Source organism: Ursus arctos, unplaced genomic scaffold (assembly GCF_023065955.2).
Source record: "Ursus arctos isolate Adak ecotype North America unplaced genomic scaffold, UrsArc2.0 scaffold_3, whole genome shotgun sequence".
Classification (NCBI taxonomy): Eukaryota; Metazoa; Chordata; class Mammalia; order Carnivora; family Ursidae; genus Ursus; species Ursus arctos.
Window position 1 is genome coordinate 42,258,746 of NW_026622985.1, and position 19,601 is coordinate 42,278,346.

Here is a 19,601-nt window from a genome sequence, read left to right on the forward strand (position 1 = left end):
AAAAGCAAATATTGTTTGGAAAATCATGGGTCATACTAAAGTAATGAACAATTATGGGCTTTTTTTCTAAATATTCAATAGTGGTACAGAGCTCACATTTGGTAATAATGACACCAATGCCACATTGATCTGGCAAGCTGAATAATGAAAACTACAGACAGGAGTGTTCAGACAGGAGTTGAAGTAGGAAAATGCAAACGCTTCCGACAGAGTAGAGGTACATGGTAAGTATTGCTCATTCTCCCATAGTTAGAGGTAGTAATAGTCTGCAATAACTGACTTCCTCTCATACATGAGATTTCAGTTCAAGGGCAAAACATTTACCTAATGAACTTCCTAACATTCAGGAAGTAATTAATTTTTTTCCTTAAAACAGCATCTGGATCCTTCAAGTAGTTTTACCTTTTTTTGACTTTCTAGAAAATATGAATGTATCACTATTAAGAGGAAAACAAATTTGACTCTTCCAATTACACAATTTATTCAGTATTTTGCAAATAGAGACAAGGCTAGATTAGTTTAATCATCAAACTTATCATTTCTGTTAAAATAAAGCTTAAATATTGATTAGATAGTATATATTATAGTTATTATGAATTAAAATTACCAACTTTGTGTAAGTTACCAACAGAGAAAAATCATTATTGCCTATTAAAAATTTATTGTGACATATTTAAAGAGTACTTTCAAGCACCAAAAAACTATTCTCTTTTGTAGACACTCTATTAGGCACATCATATATTAGAGATCTTGTTATTTATGTACTTTCATAAAATAGTTGTTAGCTCTTTATATCTTAGCAACCAAGAGAAATACAAAATCAATTTTTACTCCTCCCCAACTTTATTTCTAATGAAGTGCTTTTGACTGCCAGAAGAAACCTAGCCAATGTATCATCACATAATTCATGTGTTAAGGTGCACACATTTCTAAAGTCTTCAGGCTTATGAACAACATTCACATTTTTTAGCATCTAAAACTATATTGTTTTATTATGAGCTATAATTTTTGTAACTGAAAGTAAATATTTTCAAAATTAATAAAAATTAAAATATGTAAATATATTTCTACTAACTATATTAGAAAGCATTTAAAATAGCCAGAAAGTATATCCAATTGACTAACATAATTTAATGTCAAAAAAAAGCATTCAAGTTTAGAATTTTCATTTTGACTAAAAAATTTTTTAACAAAAAGAATGGCTATATCTTATAATCAATTTATGTGGTCAATGACCTTAAAGACATCTCACCAAAGTAGATATACAGATGCCAAATAAGCATCTGTTAAAAGATGTTCCACATACCATCAGAAAAATGCAAATTAAAACAACAATGAGATACCACTACACATCTCTTAGAATGGCTAAAATTCAAAACGCTGACAACACCAAATGCTGGATAGCGTGTGGTGTAACCGGAACATGCATACATTGCTGGCGGGGATGCAAAGTAGTATGGCCACTTTGAAAGACAGCTTGGCAGTTTCTTACAAAACAAAGCATACTCTTTGCATATGATCCAGCAATCATGCTCCTTGGTATTTACCCACCAGAGCTAGAAACTTAGTATCACACAAAAATCTGCACATAGGTGTTTATAACAGCTTATTCATAATTGCCAAAAGTTGGAGGCAACCAAAATGTTCATCAGCCAGTGAACAGAGAAGTAAACATTCAGACAATGGAATATAATTCAGTGGTACATTTAGACAACGGAATACAATTCAGTGCTAAAAAGAAATGACCTATCAAGCTATGAAAAGACATGGAGGACATTTAAATGTATGTTATTAAGTGAAATATGCCAATCCAAAAATGCTAAGGACTATATGATTCCAACTATGCAACATTCTGAAAAGTCAAAACTATAGAAACTGGAAAAAGATCAATGGTTGCTAGGGGTTGAGGTCAGAGTGGTGAATAGGATTTTTAGGGCAGTGAAAATAGTCTGTATGATGCTATAATTATGGACACATGTTATTATACAGTTGTATTATGTATATAAATACAACTGTATAATATATTTGTAGAATGTACAATACCAAGAGTGAACTCTAATGTAAACTATGAACTGTGGGTGATAATGACGTGTCAATGTAGGTTCATTAATTTTAACAAATGTACCACAGTGGGTGGGGGGATGTTGATAACATGGGAAGATGTGTATTTGTGGGAGCAAGTGGTATATGGGAAATATCTGTACTTTCCTCTCAATTTTGGTTTGTACCTAAAACTTTTCTTAAATAAAATTTCACAGCAATCAATTTATGCTGGAAAAATGCCTGTTTCACTTTTTCAGAGTGTTTCAAAGAATACTTGCTGTGGGAGATATGTGAATTTCACTGATTTTTTTTTTGTGTGTGTGTGCTGACATACTTTGATTCCTATCACATTTTCTTTTATGTGTGTTGTCATGCTTTGATTCCTGTCACATTTTCTTTCATGTATCTTCTGTAGGTATATTCGTTATGGTTACAATGGGGCTTATATAAAACATCTTATAAGTTATAACAATCTATTTTAACCTGATAACAACTTCAATCATATATAAAAATGACTCTCTTATATATCCCATCCCCACTTTATATTATTGATGTCACAAATCACATCTTTATATATTGTGAATCTATTAACATGATTTTGCAGCTATAGTTATTTTTAATGCTTTTATCTTTTCAATTTTTTCCAAATGTAAAAGTGCTTTACTTACCACCAATACAGTATTACAGTAATCTGTACTTGCTTATCTATTTACCCCTACCAGCAAGCTTTATATTTTCACATGCTTTCCTGTTTTTGTATGGCATCCTCAACTTGCAGGATTCCCTTTGGCATTTCTTGTAGGGCAGACCTAATGGTGATGAAGTTCCTCAGCTTTTGTTTATCTGTTTATTTCTTCTTCATCTTTGAAGGACACTTTTACCAGGTAGAGTGTTCTTGGTTGGCAGGTTTTTTCCCCCTTTGGGTGCTTTGAATATGTCATCCCATTCCCTTCCAGCCTGAAGGTTTCCACTAAGAAATGTACTGATAATCTTATGGGGGCCCCCTTGTGTTTGACAAGTTGCTTTTCTCTTTTTGGTTCAAGATTTTCTCTTTGTCTTTGACTTTCACAGTTTAATTATGATGTGTCTTTTGGTGTGGGCCTCTTTGGATTCATCCTAGCTGGAATTATTTGAGCTTCCTGAAATTAGGTGCCCATTTCCTTCCATAGACTTGAAAATTTTTCAGCCATTATTTCTTCAAATATTCTCCCTCACCTTCCTTCTCTTCTTTCTCAAACTCCCATAAGCATATATTGGCTGCTTAATGGTATTTTTTGAGTTCCTTAAGCTTTCTTCACTTTTTTGTTGTTCTTTTTTTTCTGACTCAATAATTTTAAATTACCTGGCATTGAGTTCACTGTTTTCTTCTGTTTAATCAAATTCAACATTAAATTCCTCTAGTGAATTTTCCAATTCAGTTATTGAATTTGTTTGATTCTTCTTCTCTTTGTTCATAGCCTCATTTTGTTTATGTATTTTCTTGATTTTGTTTATCTGTGTTCTTTTGTAGATCACTGGCTTCCCTTTACACAATTATTTTGAATTCTTTGTCAGGTAATTCATAGATCTCCATTTCTTTAGTTTTATTTTGTTCCCTTTATTGGACAATGTCTCTCTGTTTATGTCCCTGTGATTTTTTCCCTGAGTTTTTGCATTTGAAAAAAAGAGCACCTCTGTCAGTCCTTATGGCTGGCTTTGGACAGGGGAAGATTTTCACCAATTAACCCAGCTGTAGATTCTGGGGGCCTCTGAAACCTTTTGTGGGGTGAGGATATGATTTCTCTGGGCTTATGAATTTCCCAATTAGAGATCTGCTAGTTTCTTTTTCAGGAGCTCATAATCTCTTGCTCCCTCTGGTGACTGTGCAATATTGCCAGTTCAATGGTGCTACAGTAGTAAGTTGTTCAACTCCCTTTTGTTCTCAGCAACTCTGAGGCATCCAACTATCCTGATTCCCTGTAAGGGCCCCAAGTGAGGCCAGACAGAAACCATTTCCTCAGGCAGCCCTCTGTAAATCTGGATGAAAGCTCCTCCCTTCTCCCTCCCTCCCAAGAAGCCATGAGATGGGTGCATTTTTCCAATAGCACAATATCACATTGTCTTCTGTGCCACCTCAAGTCCTCCAGTACAAGATTAAGCTACTCCCATTTTCCCTTATTTTTAGTGGCCCCCACGCAAATTATGCTGGTTCCAACTAGGCCAGTGCTTCAAGTCAGATAAGAAAGAAACAAGTCTCCCAGGCAGCCCTCTAAAAATCTTGCACATTGGACACATATTCTACTTTTCTGGGGTTTTTTTAGATTAATAAATATTTCTATCATTTTATCTTCCTTGTGGGCTTTTTAACTATAACTTTTCATCATTTTAAATGGGTGCTTCAGGATTTACAGGATACAAGTCTAAGTTTTCACAATCTTTTTTCACGTGATATTACCACCACATGTAAAGCATAAGAATCTTAAAACAGTATATTTCAATTTTCCTCTCTCAGTATGTATGCTATTGTTGTTTTCCATTTTAATTTTACATATACCATAAACCTCACATTATATTGTTATTATTTTTGTTTAAACGGTTACTTATCTTTTAGAGAGTTAAGTAATATGAAACAAATCTTAAATATTTACTTATCTAGTTACCATTTTCTGTGCACTGCATGTCTTTTTGGGGATTCATATTTCCACCTGCTATTTTCTTTTTGCCAAAAAAATTCTTTAACCTATCTTATACTGTGGGCATGCAGTTTACAGATACTTTCTACTTTTGTATGATAACAAAGTATTTAGCCCTTGTTTTGAAAGGAATTTTTATAGGTATAGAATTCTAAGTTAACAGAGTTTGCTTTTTTTTTTTTCTCTTCTATTTTTTTCTTCTGGGTTTCATTTTGGATAGTTTTTATTGTTGTATCTTCAATTTCACTAATTTGTTTCTTCTGCCAAGTGTTATTTGCCATAATCCCATCCAGTATATTTTTCACCTCACACATTATAGTTTTCATCCTTAAAGTTGTTTCTGGGTCATTTTTATATCTTCTATATACCCACTTAACTTTGATCATATAGAATACCTTTGAGTAACTTTTTTAAAGTCCTTGAGCTCTGGGCAGTTTCGTTCATTGGATTTATCTTGCCAGTATGAGTCCCATTTTCTGGGTTTTTTTTTTTTAATAACCCATAAATTTTGATTGTGAATTTTAACTTGTTGAGTACTAAAAATTTTTTTGCCCCTGTACATATTCTTAAACATTATTTTTCTGGGATCCAGTGAAATTACTTGGATACAATGCTACCTTTTCTGGTCTTGCTTATAAAATTTGTTTTATGAGAACAATGCAGTGATCAATCTAGTGTCATTTGTTCTTTGTTACTGAGGAAAGAATCTTTGTAATCTGCCCAATGCCCCATGGCAGTTGAGATTTTCCAGCATGTTTACTAAGCACTATTCCTGGCCCTATGTGAGCGCTGAGCATTATTACGTTTGGAAGGTTATTTCCCCAGCCTTGCATCCTCACACACATGTGCTGACTGGTAATCAGTTGAATTCTCAATGGAGGATTCTCTGAATGGAGGAAATCTCTGGAGTTTTCTCTCTGCGCCATTCCTTCCTCTCCAAAAATCTGTTCTGTGAACTGTAGCTGCCTTGGTCTCACTGACTCTCAGTTCCATAGCCTCAACTCACTGTACCTACTGAACTCCACCTAGGTTCCCTTTCCCTGTGTTGTTAACTGAAAACTCTCTCAAAGGATCTTCATCTTAATTGCCTGATGTCCAGTGTCTTGAAAACCATTCTATATATATTCTATTTGTTTTCATTCTTCAGACAGGAGGATAAATCTAATTTCTGTCATTCAATCTTGACCCAAAACTGAAGTCTGCCAAGATATTTTTTTCTTAGGAACTTTTGAGTGGGTTGTTCTAAATGCTCCATTGTCTGTATTAACAGAGACTCTGTTAATTTTTTTTTTTTTTTTTTTTTACCCTTCAGAATATCTATACCTGATGTTAAGAATTATCTCTCAGCAACTTCCTTATCCACAGTGATTCTTATCCAGGGAAGAAGTATTGTACTCACAACCATATTATGATTAAATGAAACAACGGAAGGGTTTACAAATAAAACAAATCATCCTTTATGACCTCAGAAATAGTTAAAAATAAGATTACATATGCTAACATATTAAAAAACTAATTTAAGTCTATTTATTATGATGACCAACCAATACTGGTCTCTCTAAGCAATATGACAGATCTTTAAGAACTCTTTTATTATATGATTTGACATTGAAATTCTACTAAAAATATTCCATAGTTTCTTGGCTTTAAGCTATAATGGATTTTTTCTCTGTATTTCATGTTTTTCTAATTAATGTGTTGAAAATAAATATGAAGTAAATATATTTCTGATGTTGCATGAAGAATCTTTCTGAAATGTTGTTTTGTCTCACATATGGATTCTCAAAAATATTTTATAAAAATAAATTATATTCTTTGACATTACCTTTGCTCAGCTTACAAATATATTTAGTTACCTGTAATATATCAATACCCACATTAAAAAGTTAGTCATAGGCTTCTTCTTTAAAATATCTTAATTCACCCCATCAAAATACCACCAGCATTTTTCACAGAGCTAGAACAATCAATCCTAAAATTTGTATGGAACCAGAAAAGACCCTGAATAGCCAAAGCAATTCTGAAAAAGAAAAATAAAAATGATGATTCCAGATTTCAAGCTATATTACAAAGCTATAGTCATCAAGACAGCATGGTATTGGCACAAAAATAGACACAAAGATCAACGGAACAGAATAGAGAACCCAGAAATGGACTCTCAACTCTATTGGTGAACTAATCTTTGACAAAGCAGAAAAGAATATCTAATGGAAAAAAAGACAGTCTCTTCAACAAATGGCATTGGGAAAACTAGACAGCAACATGAAGAAGAATGAAACTGGTCCACTTTCTTAGACCACACACAAAAATAAATTTAAAACAGATGAAAGACCTTAATGTGAGACAGGAAACCATCAAAATCCTAGAGAACACAGGCAGCAACCTCTTTGACCTCAGCCATAGCAACTTCTTACTAGACACGTCACCACAGGCAAGGAAAACAAAAGCAAAAATGAACTATTGAGACTTCATCAAGATAAAAAAAAATTCTGCACAGCAAAAGGAAACAATCAACAAAACTAAAAGGCAGCCTATGGAATGGGAGAAGATATTTGCAAATGACCTATCAGATAAAGGGTTAGTATCCAAAATCTACAAAGAACTTATCAAACTCAACACCCCAAAAATAAATAACCCAGTTAAGAAATGGGCAGAAGACATGAACAGACACTTCCAAAGAAGACATCTAGATGGTTAACAGACATATGAAAAGATGCTCAACATCACTCATCATCAGGGAAATACAAACCAAAACACGATGAGATACCATTTCACACCTGCCAGGATAGCTAAAATTAACAACACACACACACACACACACACAAAAAAAAAACCGGTGTTGGTGAGGATGCAGAGAAAGGAGAATCCTTTTGCACTTTTGGTGGGAATGCAAACTGGTGCAGTCACTCTGGAAAACAGTACAGAGTTTCCTCAAAGTGTTAAAAATAGAACAACCCTACGATCCAGCAATTGCAATACTAAGTATTTACCCAAAGGATACAAACATAGTGATTTGAAGGGGCACATGCACCCCGATGTTTATAGCACCATTATCAACAATAGCTAAACTATGGAGAGAGACCAAATGTCCACTGACTGATAAATTGATAAAGAAGATGTGGTATATATACACAATGGAATATTACTCAACCATCAAAAAGAATGAAACCTTGCCATTTGCAACGATATGGATGGAGCTAGAGTGTATTATGCTAAATGAAATAAGTCAGTCAGAGAAAGACAAATACCATATGATCTCACTCATATGTGGAATTTAAGAAAGAAACCAGATGAACAACATATGGGAAGGGGGAAAAGAAAAAAAGGAGAGAGGGACACAAGCCATAAGAGACTCCTAACAACAGAGAACAAACTGAGGGTTGATGGGGGGAGGTGGGGGGAGGATGCGTATTAAAGAAGGCACTTGTTATCATGAACACTGGGTGTTGTATGTAAGTAATGAATCACTGAATTCTACTCCAAAAACCAATATTGCACCGTATGTTAACTACCTCAAACTTAAATTTAAAAAAAATATCTTAATACAATAAACGGTGATGAAATATACCACTGAATGACTTCAGACAATCCTTGTGTCCTAAGATTTTAATGTGCACAATATTCTTCACAGCTTTTGGCTTGCTATGTGTGTATGTGTGTGTGTGTGTGTGTGTGTGTGTTGCATGTGTATTATAGAATTTGGATTATTTAAGTGCATATGAAAATTTTGTAGATGCACATTGGGGCAACTGCCTGAATTCACAATAATCTCCCCTTTCTGTACTAAACTACTCTCTTTTTTTGATTACCTGGGAATGGGAAGGAAATGTAAGCAGGGCCAATCATAATGCAACCATGTTCTGTCATGTCAGGCCACAGAGATTAATCCAGGTCATGTCAGCAACGATCTCTTCCTAAGATTTGGAAAAGGAAAGGTCTTGCTTCTCTTTCTTGCAGATCTATAAGGATGTGAGAAAAGTGTTACCATATGCCATGGCTTTGGTTTTGTGAAGAAAGCAATGTGTGGGAAATGAAATGATACCGGCAGATAAACTGAGAGAATCCTGGTGCTTATCACAGCTTCCAACTGGCAGTCACCTCAGCAATTCAGTTTTATTAGCCAATGAATCCTCTCTCATGCTTAAGAGAGTTTGAGTTGGGGTCTATCACTTGCAGTCAAAAACTCTCCTTAAATGTTGATACGAAAATACTGAAATATATTTTTAGAAGAATAACTAACTGGAGTTTTAAGAATTCCTTTAATTTCATTTTAATGATGGATAATAAGAAAATATAATATATTACTGCAGGTAACAGCTTATCTACCTATGTGACTCCAAGTTGGACGGTCAGTTAATAAGATCACCTATAACAAACAATTTTAATGTAAAATTTTATCATAACTTTTATTTCTTTTTGTAATATTTAGATAAGGAAAATGATCATACTTTCTTCCATTATTTTTCATGTTTATGTACTAAAAAGAAAAATGTTTACATGGGTTCAATATTCAGCCAAATTTGTTTGACTCAACATGAGTGTTAGATAATAAAATTTTAGGAAGTAATAGAAATCTTCATGGTCCACAAGCAAAAGGACTTTTTCTTAAATAAAAAAGAGAGATAATGCAAAAGGAAACAGAAAAATGGAACACAATAGCATAACTGAGAGCTGAGATCAAGCAAAAAATGTAAAGATACCCTGGGAAATATGGATTTAATACTGTATCAGAAACTCAAAACATCTTCATCAAGTAAAAATATTTTTTTCAGTTTTCATTTTTTCTTCTCTAAGGTAACCAGTATTTAATACGATAGGTAGTGACTATCTCGTTCACATTTTTATTATTTTCTTTCATAATGTAGTCATCTTTCTGTGAATAAATGCAAAGCAAATCAACCTATAGATATCAAATGATTTTAAGGCACTGTGCAAGGTTCTGCAGGTAGCATTGTAAAGACCAGTGATTAGAATCACTCTCTAATGTTTGCTTTAAAGTGTTAGTGCTATGACTAGTATGACTTAAACATTTTATATCCTCTAACTGGCAGGATTTTGTTAAAAGAAATTGTTAACAAATTAGGAAGAAGGAAATATGGAGAGCTGAGGGGAAAAAATAAGACTCACACTCTCAATATAGCCCACAAGTTCCACTTCTAAATAGTTCCCATATATGAAACTCCTTAAATTATATTGTAACCCTTCCCTCTGGAGTCTTGACCTGCAGTTTGAGAAATACTGGCATTGATATATGAAATACACAGATAATGCAAAAAACTCATTTTACCACATAGTTTCACCTTCTGCCCCCATCAATCATATTACAAACTCTGTCAACAGGAAGCAAATTGCCTCCCTTCCCATGGTCACTTTATAGAGGAAGTGTTAATGACCAATATAAATGCCAAAAGTCAATAGGAATAAAGATATGGAGACAAAACTCTAGTTAATTAGCTTCTAAATAGTTAATATTAAACAATATGACAAAGTTTGTGTTGAAAGGAAAAAATGGAAAAGCCTTCTGGATCTTGTTTTGTTATGTTTAAAGACGACAACATTATTCGCCAATATCAGTGTTTCTCTCATACCTTCTCTTTGCTTTCCCACTCTGTTGTTCTTCATCCAATCTTTTCATCCAACCTTCTCCCTTTACCTCATCTATTACCCTGACAAAGCTCAGCATAGTAAGGGATGCAAATAAACTTGGAAGAAAATATTGTAGGTATATAAAACTATGTATTAAATTCTAAATTACTTTATCTGTCACCTGGTTAATGAATATTTATTGTATGCCTGCTACCTACCAACAATATCATGCATTCAGATGTAGACATGGCTAACAAAATAGTTCCTTTCCTTATGGAGTTTACTATCAACATTTAACAGTAAAGGAAAACTGCACCAGTATTTACTGGCTATTGAGAAATTGTTATGTGCAAAATGTTGAAGAGTAGATTTTCACAGTGCTAGGGAAAAGTATAATTTGGGGATCCAGCTTATTTACGTGCTTTCAGAAATGTTTACTGGCATAGCAATATTCATTGTGGGATCTGAAGGAGGACTACCATTTAAGTTAAAGAGAAGGGGCAGACTCCAGGAAGATGGAACAGTAGGCACAGAAGCAGTGAAACAGGAGAAAGCATCATCTGCTCAAACAGAAAGCCAGAGTGGCTGGCATGAACTGAGCAAATAGCAGATTTGTGCATGTGAGCCTAGAAAGGCAACTAAAGGTCAGGTTGTTGCAATTTGGGGGGCATTATTCGAAGGCCCGTTGGAAGCTGTTGAAATATTTTAAGAGAGAAGTGACATATTCAAACCTGTATTTTAAAAAGCGTATATATTAGAAAATGGAGAGGAGGCGGCAGGTATGGCTATGATGACTGCAGCCTAGTTGAGGGCACTGACAATAAATGCAGGTAGAACTGAACAGATTCCAGAGTTGTTTTGGTGGTGGAATGTACCGAACTGGGCAGAAGGGTGAGAGAAGAGTCTAGAATTATGCTTATATGTTTGGATGAATTATATAATGGATAACAACTAGGTGAATATTAAGTATTTAATTATCAAGAATTTTAATTGCCCTTCTTAGAGATTATAAGAATTCTGGGTAGATGATTCAGATGGCCCATTTCTTACTAAAACTTTACCAATTTTTCACGAACATCTAAGGCATCTAAAATAAAGCAGAATTATTTTCAAATCTGGATGTGCTCAGTAATTTATTTCTCATGAAGAGAAAATGCCATGTTTAAAGGAAAGGCTGAACCAGTATATTCTACATCTCGCTGGATTCATAATTATAAGAGGAATTTCTAGTTGTGGAAATAATATCATCAGGAAACAATAAGAGAGTTAAGCCACTTTTTTTCTCATCTATCCCTTTTGCCACTGACTCTGCCACTGTGATTTTCAGTTTTGGCTTCTAATTCTGTGTTCTCTACACAACAGGCTCTGACATTATGGCTCTCCCAGTCACATAACCCCAAAAAGCTGCCATCTGCTCACCCAAAACGGTTTTGAATATCCTTTCTCTAAAATAAAGCCCAGGTTTATTACCGCAAAAGGTTTTTCTGTACTACAACCATAGATTTGGATTCAATAATTCAAAAATCATTCATTCAAGTTTAGTATAATACTTATTTTGAGCAAAGCAGTCTGCTATGTGCTGAGCTGTATCATACAAGCATTAACTTACTGTATCTCACAATGGTTGAAATCTTGCTGGATTGATAGCAGAGTGCTCATACAATTTTGGGAAGACTAAACAAGTGTGAAATTATTAGCACCAAGTTTTAAATTAACTTACTGATATGTTACTATTAAACATTTCTAATATAGGCCTACAAGAATCTTACTGGCTTGTATGGTTGTCTCTTCCATTCATAAAGGGGCAAACAATAAGATAAAATCTTAGACAGCTTAGCATTTTAATTTAGTAATAACATTGAAAGCTTACATTAACTAATTAAATACAGAGCCTGATCTCAACATTTTTATGCATTCAAATACTTACAAGTTATTCAATTAGTTTATCACTTACACTTGGAATATCTCTTCACCACCATCACTTTCGGTCCCTGCCAGCCTTGAGGGATCGTTAGAGATAAGATGCACACGGAGATTAGTAACTTAAAAAAGAGATATGTTATTAACAATTCCCCTAAATGAGGACACCATTTTGTCCTGCCTAATCTTTGAAAGTTGTTTTCCAGTGATTATACAAGTCTATTCAGATTTTGGGAGATATATACACTAAATCTTATATACTATATATTATAAATATATAAATATAAAATACTTGTCAAACCTTTTAAAGGTGAATAAAAATGGGATAAAATCTTAGGATGCATTCATGGATCATATATACCTTATTGCTTCTATGATCTATTTCCTGGCCTGGTGTTTGCAATTAATTTGAATCATGTAAAATTTATAATGCTGACATGGGCTTCTGGTTTCAGATGGCAAATCTGGCACAAATATTCACCTCTTCTTACTCAGAAGTTCAGGAAATCTTGCAGATTTTACAAAAGCATAGAATGTCAGAACAAATAAAAGTAGAATTTTCAGGAAAATTTTTTAAAAAGCTATCCAGGAAAGTCATAGTACTAGTATGATGTGAAATGTTCAAATCAGAATAAGAAGTCAGCAGGTGTAAGGAAGAAGAATGCAACAGATACCAAGAAATAGTATGATTAAATAATATGCTGAAAATAATAAAGATACGGCGAGGAAGGGAAATACTTTACCTTTCAAAAAGAAAAAAAAAGATAATAAGCAATTCCAGGAAAAATAAAGCTATATAAGAAAAGCAGGAAAAGGGGCGCCTGGGTGGCTCAGTCGGTTAAGCGTCTGCCTTCGGTTCAGGTCATGATCCCAGAGTCCTGGGATCGAGTCCCGCATCAGGCTCCCTGCTCAGCAGGGAACCTGCTTCTCCCTCTCCCTCTGCCACCCCCCTGCTTGTGTTCTCTCTCTGTCAAATAAATAAATAAAATCTTTAAAAAAAAAAAAAGAAAGAAAAGCAGGAAAAAAATGTAGAAAATTAAAACATGATATGATTTTGAGAAGTCAACATATAGTGTATATTACTTTTTTTCTACATTTTACTGGCTATTAACTGAGTTGTGGCAAGCTACATGCAGCTAGAAACTTTGATTAGTTGTACTAAAAATAGTTTTATGAGCACCTAAGTCAGATCTTACACAGTTACTGTGAAACGGTTAACAGTTTAAACTCTTATTTTTTATTCCATCATTCTCAGATTTGATTTTTTGATTCCTTACTTCGCAAGATGATAGTGTTATCATTTTCCCACCTCTCACCACTCTACCATCCAGTTTCTGCCACCAGTACATTATATTTTTATTGCAAAGTTGGTAATATTTACCTTATATTCAATAACAACAATTTAGCTTGTTGTCTTAAGAATATTAATTATCATAAAAGCTTATAGTCCACAACAGCTTTTATCTCATTATAACTATATACATATTGTTCATTATAGAGACACACTGTGTTCTATTATTATATATTTTTTCAGTCCTATTTGCACCTCACAGGGGAGAATGTTAAATGGATTTTTCTTATCTAACCCTTTAACCAGTCTGAACAACAAAGAGAATATACACACCAATAAATAGATAGATGGTAGATAGATAGATAGATAGATAGATAGGCAAACTATCAGGGATTTCTGGGACTATAAGAAAAGATTTACCATTCTTGCTATCAGAGTCTCAGGGGAAGAGAAAAATAATGAAGCTGGAAAAGTACTAAAAGATCTCATGGCTAAATACTTCCCGAATATGGCAAGGAATATAAACTTTCATATTCAAGAAGTTGAGTGAACCCTAAACAGGATAAACCCAAAGAAATTTATGCCAAGACATATCATAATGCAAGTTTAAAAACTAAAGACAAATCTTGGAAATGACTAGAGAAAAAGAATACTTTACCATAGAGGGCAGAAGGGAGTGGCACATTTTTTTTCTAATGCAACAACAACAACAACAACAAAACTCTGTCAACTTAGAGTCCTATACACAACAAAAATATCCTTCAACAATGAAGAAAAATTCAAGATATCATCAGATGAAGGAAAACTAAGAAAATGTGTTGCTAAGGAACACGGTAAGGAAAATTATGAGTAAATAGACTTTCCTTCTCTTTAGTTTTTAAAATTATTGATGGTTGAAGCAAAAATTCTAACACTGATATAGTTTTAAATATATGTAAAGGAAATATTTTTAAAAATTATATATGGGGGAGAATAAAAAGAGATAAAGGGAGATGAGTTTTCTACATTTAACTTAAACTGCTAAAGAAATAACACCAATAGACTAAGACATATCACAGTATAGACAAAGATATAAAGATATAACACAAATATATAGATATGACACAAACACACGTACATACACAAACACGCATATATATATATAATGTAATAGAACCACTAAGCAGCCATACAGAAAAATACAGTCAAAAACAATATAGACCTCTATAAGCTCCACCTCTCCACTTCTTCACGCCTGGCTCTGCCCCTCTGACTAGCCATGGAAGCCACAAGTATCAGGCCCTCACTGTGCCCAAACTCACCCAGCAGGTCTTTGATGTCAAGAACATGATGACTGCCTGTGACCCCAGCCACCGCCATTACCTTATCACGGCTGTTATCTTTCACGGGCAGATGTCCGTGAAGGAGGGAGATGAGCAGACGCTCAATGCACAAAGCAAGAATAGCAGCTATATTGTGGAATGGATCCCCAACAATGTCAAGACAGCTGTCTGCAACATCCCACCCTGTGGCCTGAAGATAGCAGTCACCTTCACTGGGAATAGCATGGCCGTGCAGGAGCTCTTCAGGCACATCTCAGAGCAGTTCAGGGCCAAATTCTGGTGCCAGTACACAGATGAGGGCGTGGATGAGATGGAATTCACTGAAGCTGAGAGCGACAGGAACAATCACGTCTTTGAGTACCAGCAGTACCAGGATGCCACCGCAGAGGAAGAGGAGGATTAAGGCAGAGCACCGTAACCCCAGGCTTCTCAGTTCCCTCAGCCTTCTGCCTCAACTGCTCCTGTCCTCTCCCTTAGAATTTGCATTTTCTGCCTCTATCTTGTTTTTTGTTTGTTTGGTTGGTTGGTTGGTTCTGGAGGGTGTGGTCCTATATTAGTGCTTGGCATGTAACAGAAGGTCAATATTTTGGTGTTTTTTCAATGTCTCCTCTCCCACTCTTGGGAAACTTAGATTTCTGCCAATCTAGGTAACTCTATTTCCTTTCGGTGCACTTCTCCCATTCGTCCAGCTGATATTTCTCTCTGGTTTTTTAAGATAATTCTCTTAAGCAGCTGGGTCTCATCAGATCCCATTTAGAACCATGTGCTGAAAACTCGGATAGATAGCCACCATCCTAAGACCGTGTGGTAACTCAGGTGAAGGGAAACCAAACTACCTCATAGCAGGCAGAGGTACGTAGGAGGAAGGGGTAGGGTTTTCTAGTCTAGAGCAGTTTTGGAGAGGGATACAGGCTACTGAAGTCCTAATTTCCAGGAATTTACCTGCTCCTCTCTCAACTTCAGGAAGGCTGTTAACAGTAGTATCTCCATTTTCAGTCTCCTTCCAAGCTCTGTCCTGAGCTGTTTCCTTTGCAGGGGTCTGCCCCACTCTGTGGAGTGGGTTCCTTCCTGCTCTTACTTAACCTCCTTCACACGTTGAATTGCTTCCTTTTCCCCTGGTCAGAGAAGGGGACCAAAAAGGGAAAGAGGGACTAGCCTTTGTCCCCAAAGCCTCCAGAAAGCCCCCCCCCTAACTTTTCTTAACAAAAACCCAGCCCTGCTGTGTACACATAGAAAGGTGTGTGTTACCATGTAAATATTTGGGTCATTCCTCCAGAGAGGGGACAAGGAGACCCTCTGTCTTTTGTAAACATCTAATCTCTTCCTTTTACTATTCCCTTCCCTACCCCTTCCCCTATCCCAACCTCCTCCCATGGTTTTATCCTGTCCTACACTTCAATTTTTTTATTTTGGATTGAACTTGCTTTTCTTTTTTTTCATATTGAAAAGATAACATTGCCCCAAGAGCCAAAAATAAGTAAGAATTGCGGGGCACCTGGGTGGCACAGCGGTTAAGCATCTGCCTTCGGCTCAGGGCGTGATCCTGGCGTTATGGGATCGAGCCCCACATCAGGCTCCTCCGCTATGAGCCTGCTTCTTCCTCTCCCACTCCCCCTGCTTGTGTTCCCTCTCTCACTGGCTGTCTCTATCTCTGTGGAATAAATAAAATCTTTTTTAAAAATAAATAAATAAGAATTGGAAAAAAAACCAATATACATAAATTCAAATGGTAATCTAAAAATGCAAAAAACAATCAAAATTTGAAGGACACAGCTAGAGCAGTGCTGAGAGAAAAATTTCTAGCACTAAGTAAGTATGTGTATGTATGTACATATATATTTTTTTAAAAAGCTAGTGGATTAAAAATCTTAAGAATTATACATTAAAATATTTTGAAACATGTCTTAGTTATATGTATGTATATGTATTATGTATATACTTATACATACATATAACTGATAGTTTCAAAATGTTTTAAAGTTTAACCCTTAAGATTTTTAATCCACTAACTTCCTAAATGACAGATTTTATGTAAAAATAGTTTTAGTTTTTGACTGATTGGGGAAACTAACCTAATACATTCAGTTCCAAGGGCTGAGTGTGTGGTATTAATTGATGTCCTGGCTCCTGTTGCCTTGTGAATGTTTAAAATGTCCTAGGTATTTTCATGGCACTGCAATAATGGACATACATTGTAAATTGAAATTTCATGCATGGAAAGGATCTAGCTACCAAAAACAACTTAACTAAACCTCTTTTTCTACACTCTTTTTGCCATCATCTCTCTTCTACCATCATTACAGTTATTGATGGCTAATGAATTCCACCAAGAACATCAATTCAACATTCTGGACACAGAAGCTACTAAGACCAGGGAGTTCAGATTAGAGTGCAACTGACGAGAGCAGTAGGAACACAAGGACCCTCTCAGGACCATCGAGCAAGGTCAATCAGAGCTTAATGGAGGAAGGCAATGAATAAAACTTCAGTTCTTCCAAACTAATATTGGCTACATTGACTGTGTATCCTGGAATAGAAATTTGATCCTGGGACAGAAAAGGGACATTCATGGAAAAAAACTGAAGAATCTGAACAAAGCCTAGCTTTTTTTTTAATAGTAAAATACCCATGCTAATTGCTTATTTTAATGAATGCGCCTTGGTTATGTAGGAGGTCGACATAAAGGGAAAATGGATGAAGAGCATGCAGGAACTCTCCACTTTCTTTGTAACTCTTCTACAAATCTAAAAATATTTCACAATGGTAAGTTTTATTAATAAAAAATTAACATTGAAATCTTGTGTACAAAGACTTAATAGTTAGGGCTTTGAAGCATGAAGTCATAATTCTAGCAAAAACTCAATACATTGATCAAGAGCAATACAGACTTAAAAGAGATATGCCAGAACAGACTGGAACAACTCTTTTAGTCATATTGTTTAAAGATCATCACCACTTTCTAAGTGGTAATTCTAGAATGAAATCAGAACACATCACATATTTTAAATAATTTCACATAGATAATAATGTGCCCTAATTTACTGTCAGAATAGTTACACTTTGGAGTTGCCAGTGCTTGCTGTATGCATTAGAAATGGCATAAAGAACCTTTAAAGTTTCCATTAAAAGGACATTTATATGCAAATATGAAGGTGAGGGAAAACATTATAGAATACTTAACCTAAATAAAGACAGTCTTTAATCTCTGAAGTGAAGTATAAAAATCAAGAAGCCCTTGTGGTAGGCTAAGCGGTTTGGATTCTTAAGTTTCACCTGCAATATAAATTTAATTTTCCTCCACACTAAAGAATTAAAGTCCCATACAGGTGGAATCTCTTCAAGCCACTTTAGTTTTTCCTTTAAACAGATTATAATTTCTTTCAGGAAAAAAAAATTAAAATCAGAAAATCAGAAAAAAATTAAAAATTTTCAAAAAGATTCAGAAAGCAAGCTGAGGTTCTTTGCACTGATATTTCCCTACAAAGTACAAAAATGGGAGATGCCGGTCACTGTCTAGCCACTGTTAATAAACCTGTTATTGCTTCTATGTCTTTAGTACATTGTGAGAAAGTACATAGAATTTGATTCAAAAGTGAGAAAACAGGAGAGTATGGCCAAGTGATATTTAGTGTCACTCTGCTCCTTCAGGGGATTGAAAGGTGAGAAAATTTCGTATCAACCTGCAACATCCTGGCCCAAATATAGTGTGAATCTGTGGAGCAATTGTTCCCTGTGTTTTTTGAGGGACAAGCTCTCAAATGCATAATTCTAAAAATTGAGTTAACTTTTTTTTTTCCTTTTTAAGATTCTGGAACAGTATTGAAGGAAAAAGAAAAAGAAAAAGATGACTATAATTTAAAAAAACATAACTAAGCATTCAATCCCATTTTCTTCATAAAACACATAATAAAATGTAAAAGAAATTCCAGAGTAAATGTCATAATAGAACTAATTAAATTAGACAGATATCATACAAATTGAGATAACAAATTTAGAGATGATAATTTTTCCCTTTAATTATAGCAGATTCTTCTGCATAAAGAATGAGTAAAATATCTCAACTATAATGAGATATCACCTCATTGAGACCAATGAATTTGAATTTGCAGTATAAAACACTGTTGGTGTCTCTAAACTTCACTATTCTTCAGATAATTCACAATTAAAAGACATTAAAGGGGTGCCTGGGTGGCTCAACTGGTTAAGCATCTGCCTTTAGCTCAGGTCATGATCCCAGAGTCCTGGAATTGAGCCCCAGTGTCAGGTTCCCTGCTCAGTGAGGAGTCTGTATCTCCCTCTCCCTCTGACCCACCCCCTGCTCGTGTTCTCTCTCTCTCAAATAAATAAAGTCTTTAAAAAATATATTTTAAAATTAAAATATTTTAGGGTGATTCATTATCTCATTATATTAATTATCTCACTATATTAAGGTAATTTGTAAATTAATAGTCTAAATAATTAGTCAATTTCCATTTAGACACAAGTCTAGGTGAACTTTCTCATTATCATCTCATAATTTTGTGTCAAAATGCAAAATAGCAAAGTGATTCAAAACTAAAGAAGCAATGTAATCCCACATCAGACTCCTCCGCTAGGAGCCTGCTTCTTCCTCTCCCACTCCCCTGCTTGTGTTCCCCCTCTCGCTGGCTGTCTCTCTCTGTCAAATAAATATATAAAATCTTTTTTTAAAAAAATGGATACCACACACAAAAAAAAAAAAAGAGAGAGAGAGAGTTTTTTTTTTTTTAAGATTTTATTTATTTATTT

The 19,601-nt window shown here is 34.8% G+C and overlaps 1 protein-coding gene across 1 annotated transcript in view; it reads left to right on the top strand.

Moving 5' to 3' along the window:
- LOC113266828 (tubulin beta chain-like) overlaps positions 1-15,289 on the top strand; it is a 32,864-nt gene extending 17,575 nt beyond the window's left edge. Inside the window, exon 2 of the mRNA XM_044389130.2 lies at positions 14,723-15,289. Coding sequence (XP_044245065.2) covers positions 14,723-15,237 — 515 coding nt within the window. The 3' untranslated portion in view covers positions 15,238-15,289. The remainder of the gene's footprint in view (positions 1-14,722) is intronic.
- The last annotated feature ends 4,312 nt before the right edge of the window (positions 15,290-19,601 follow it).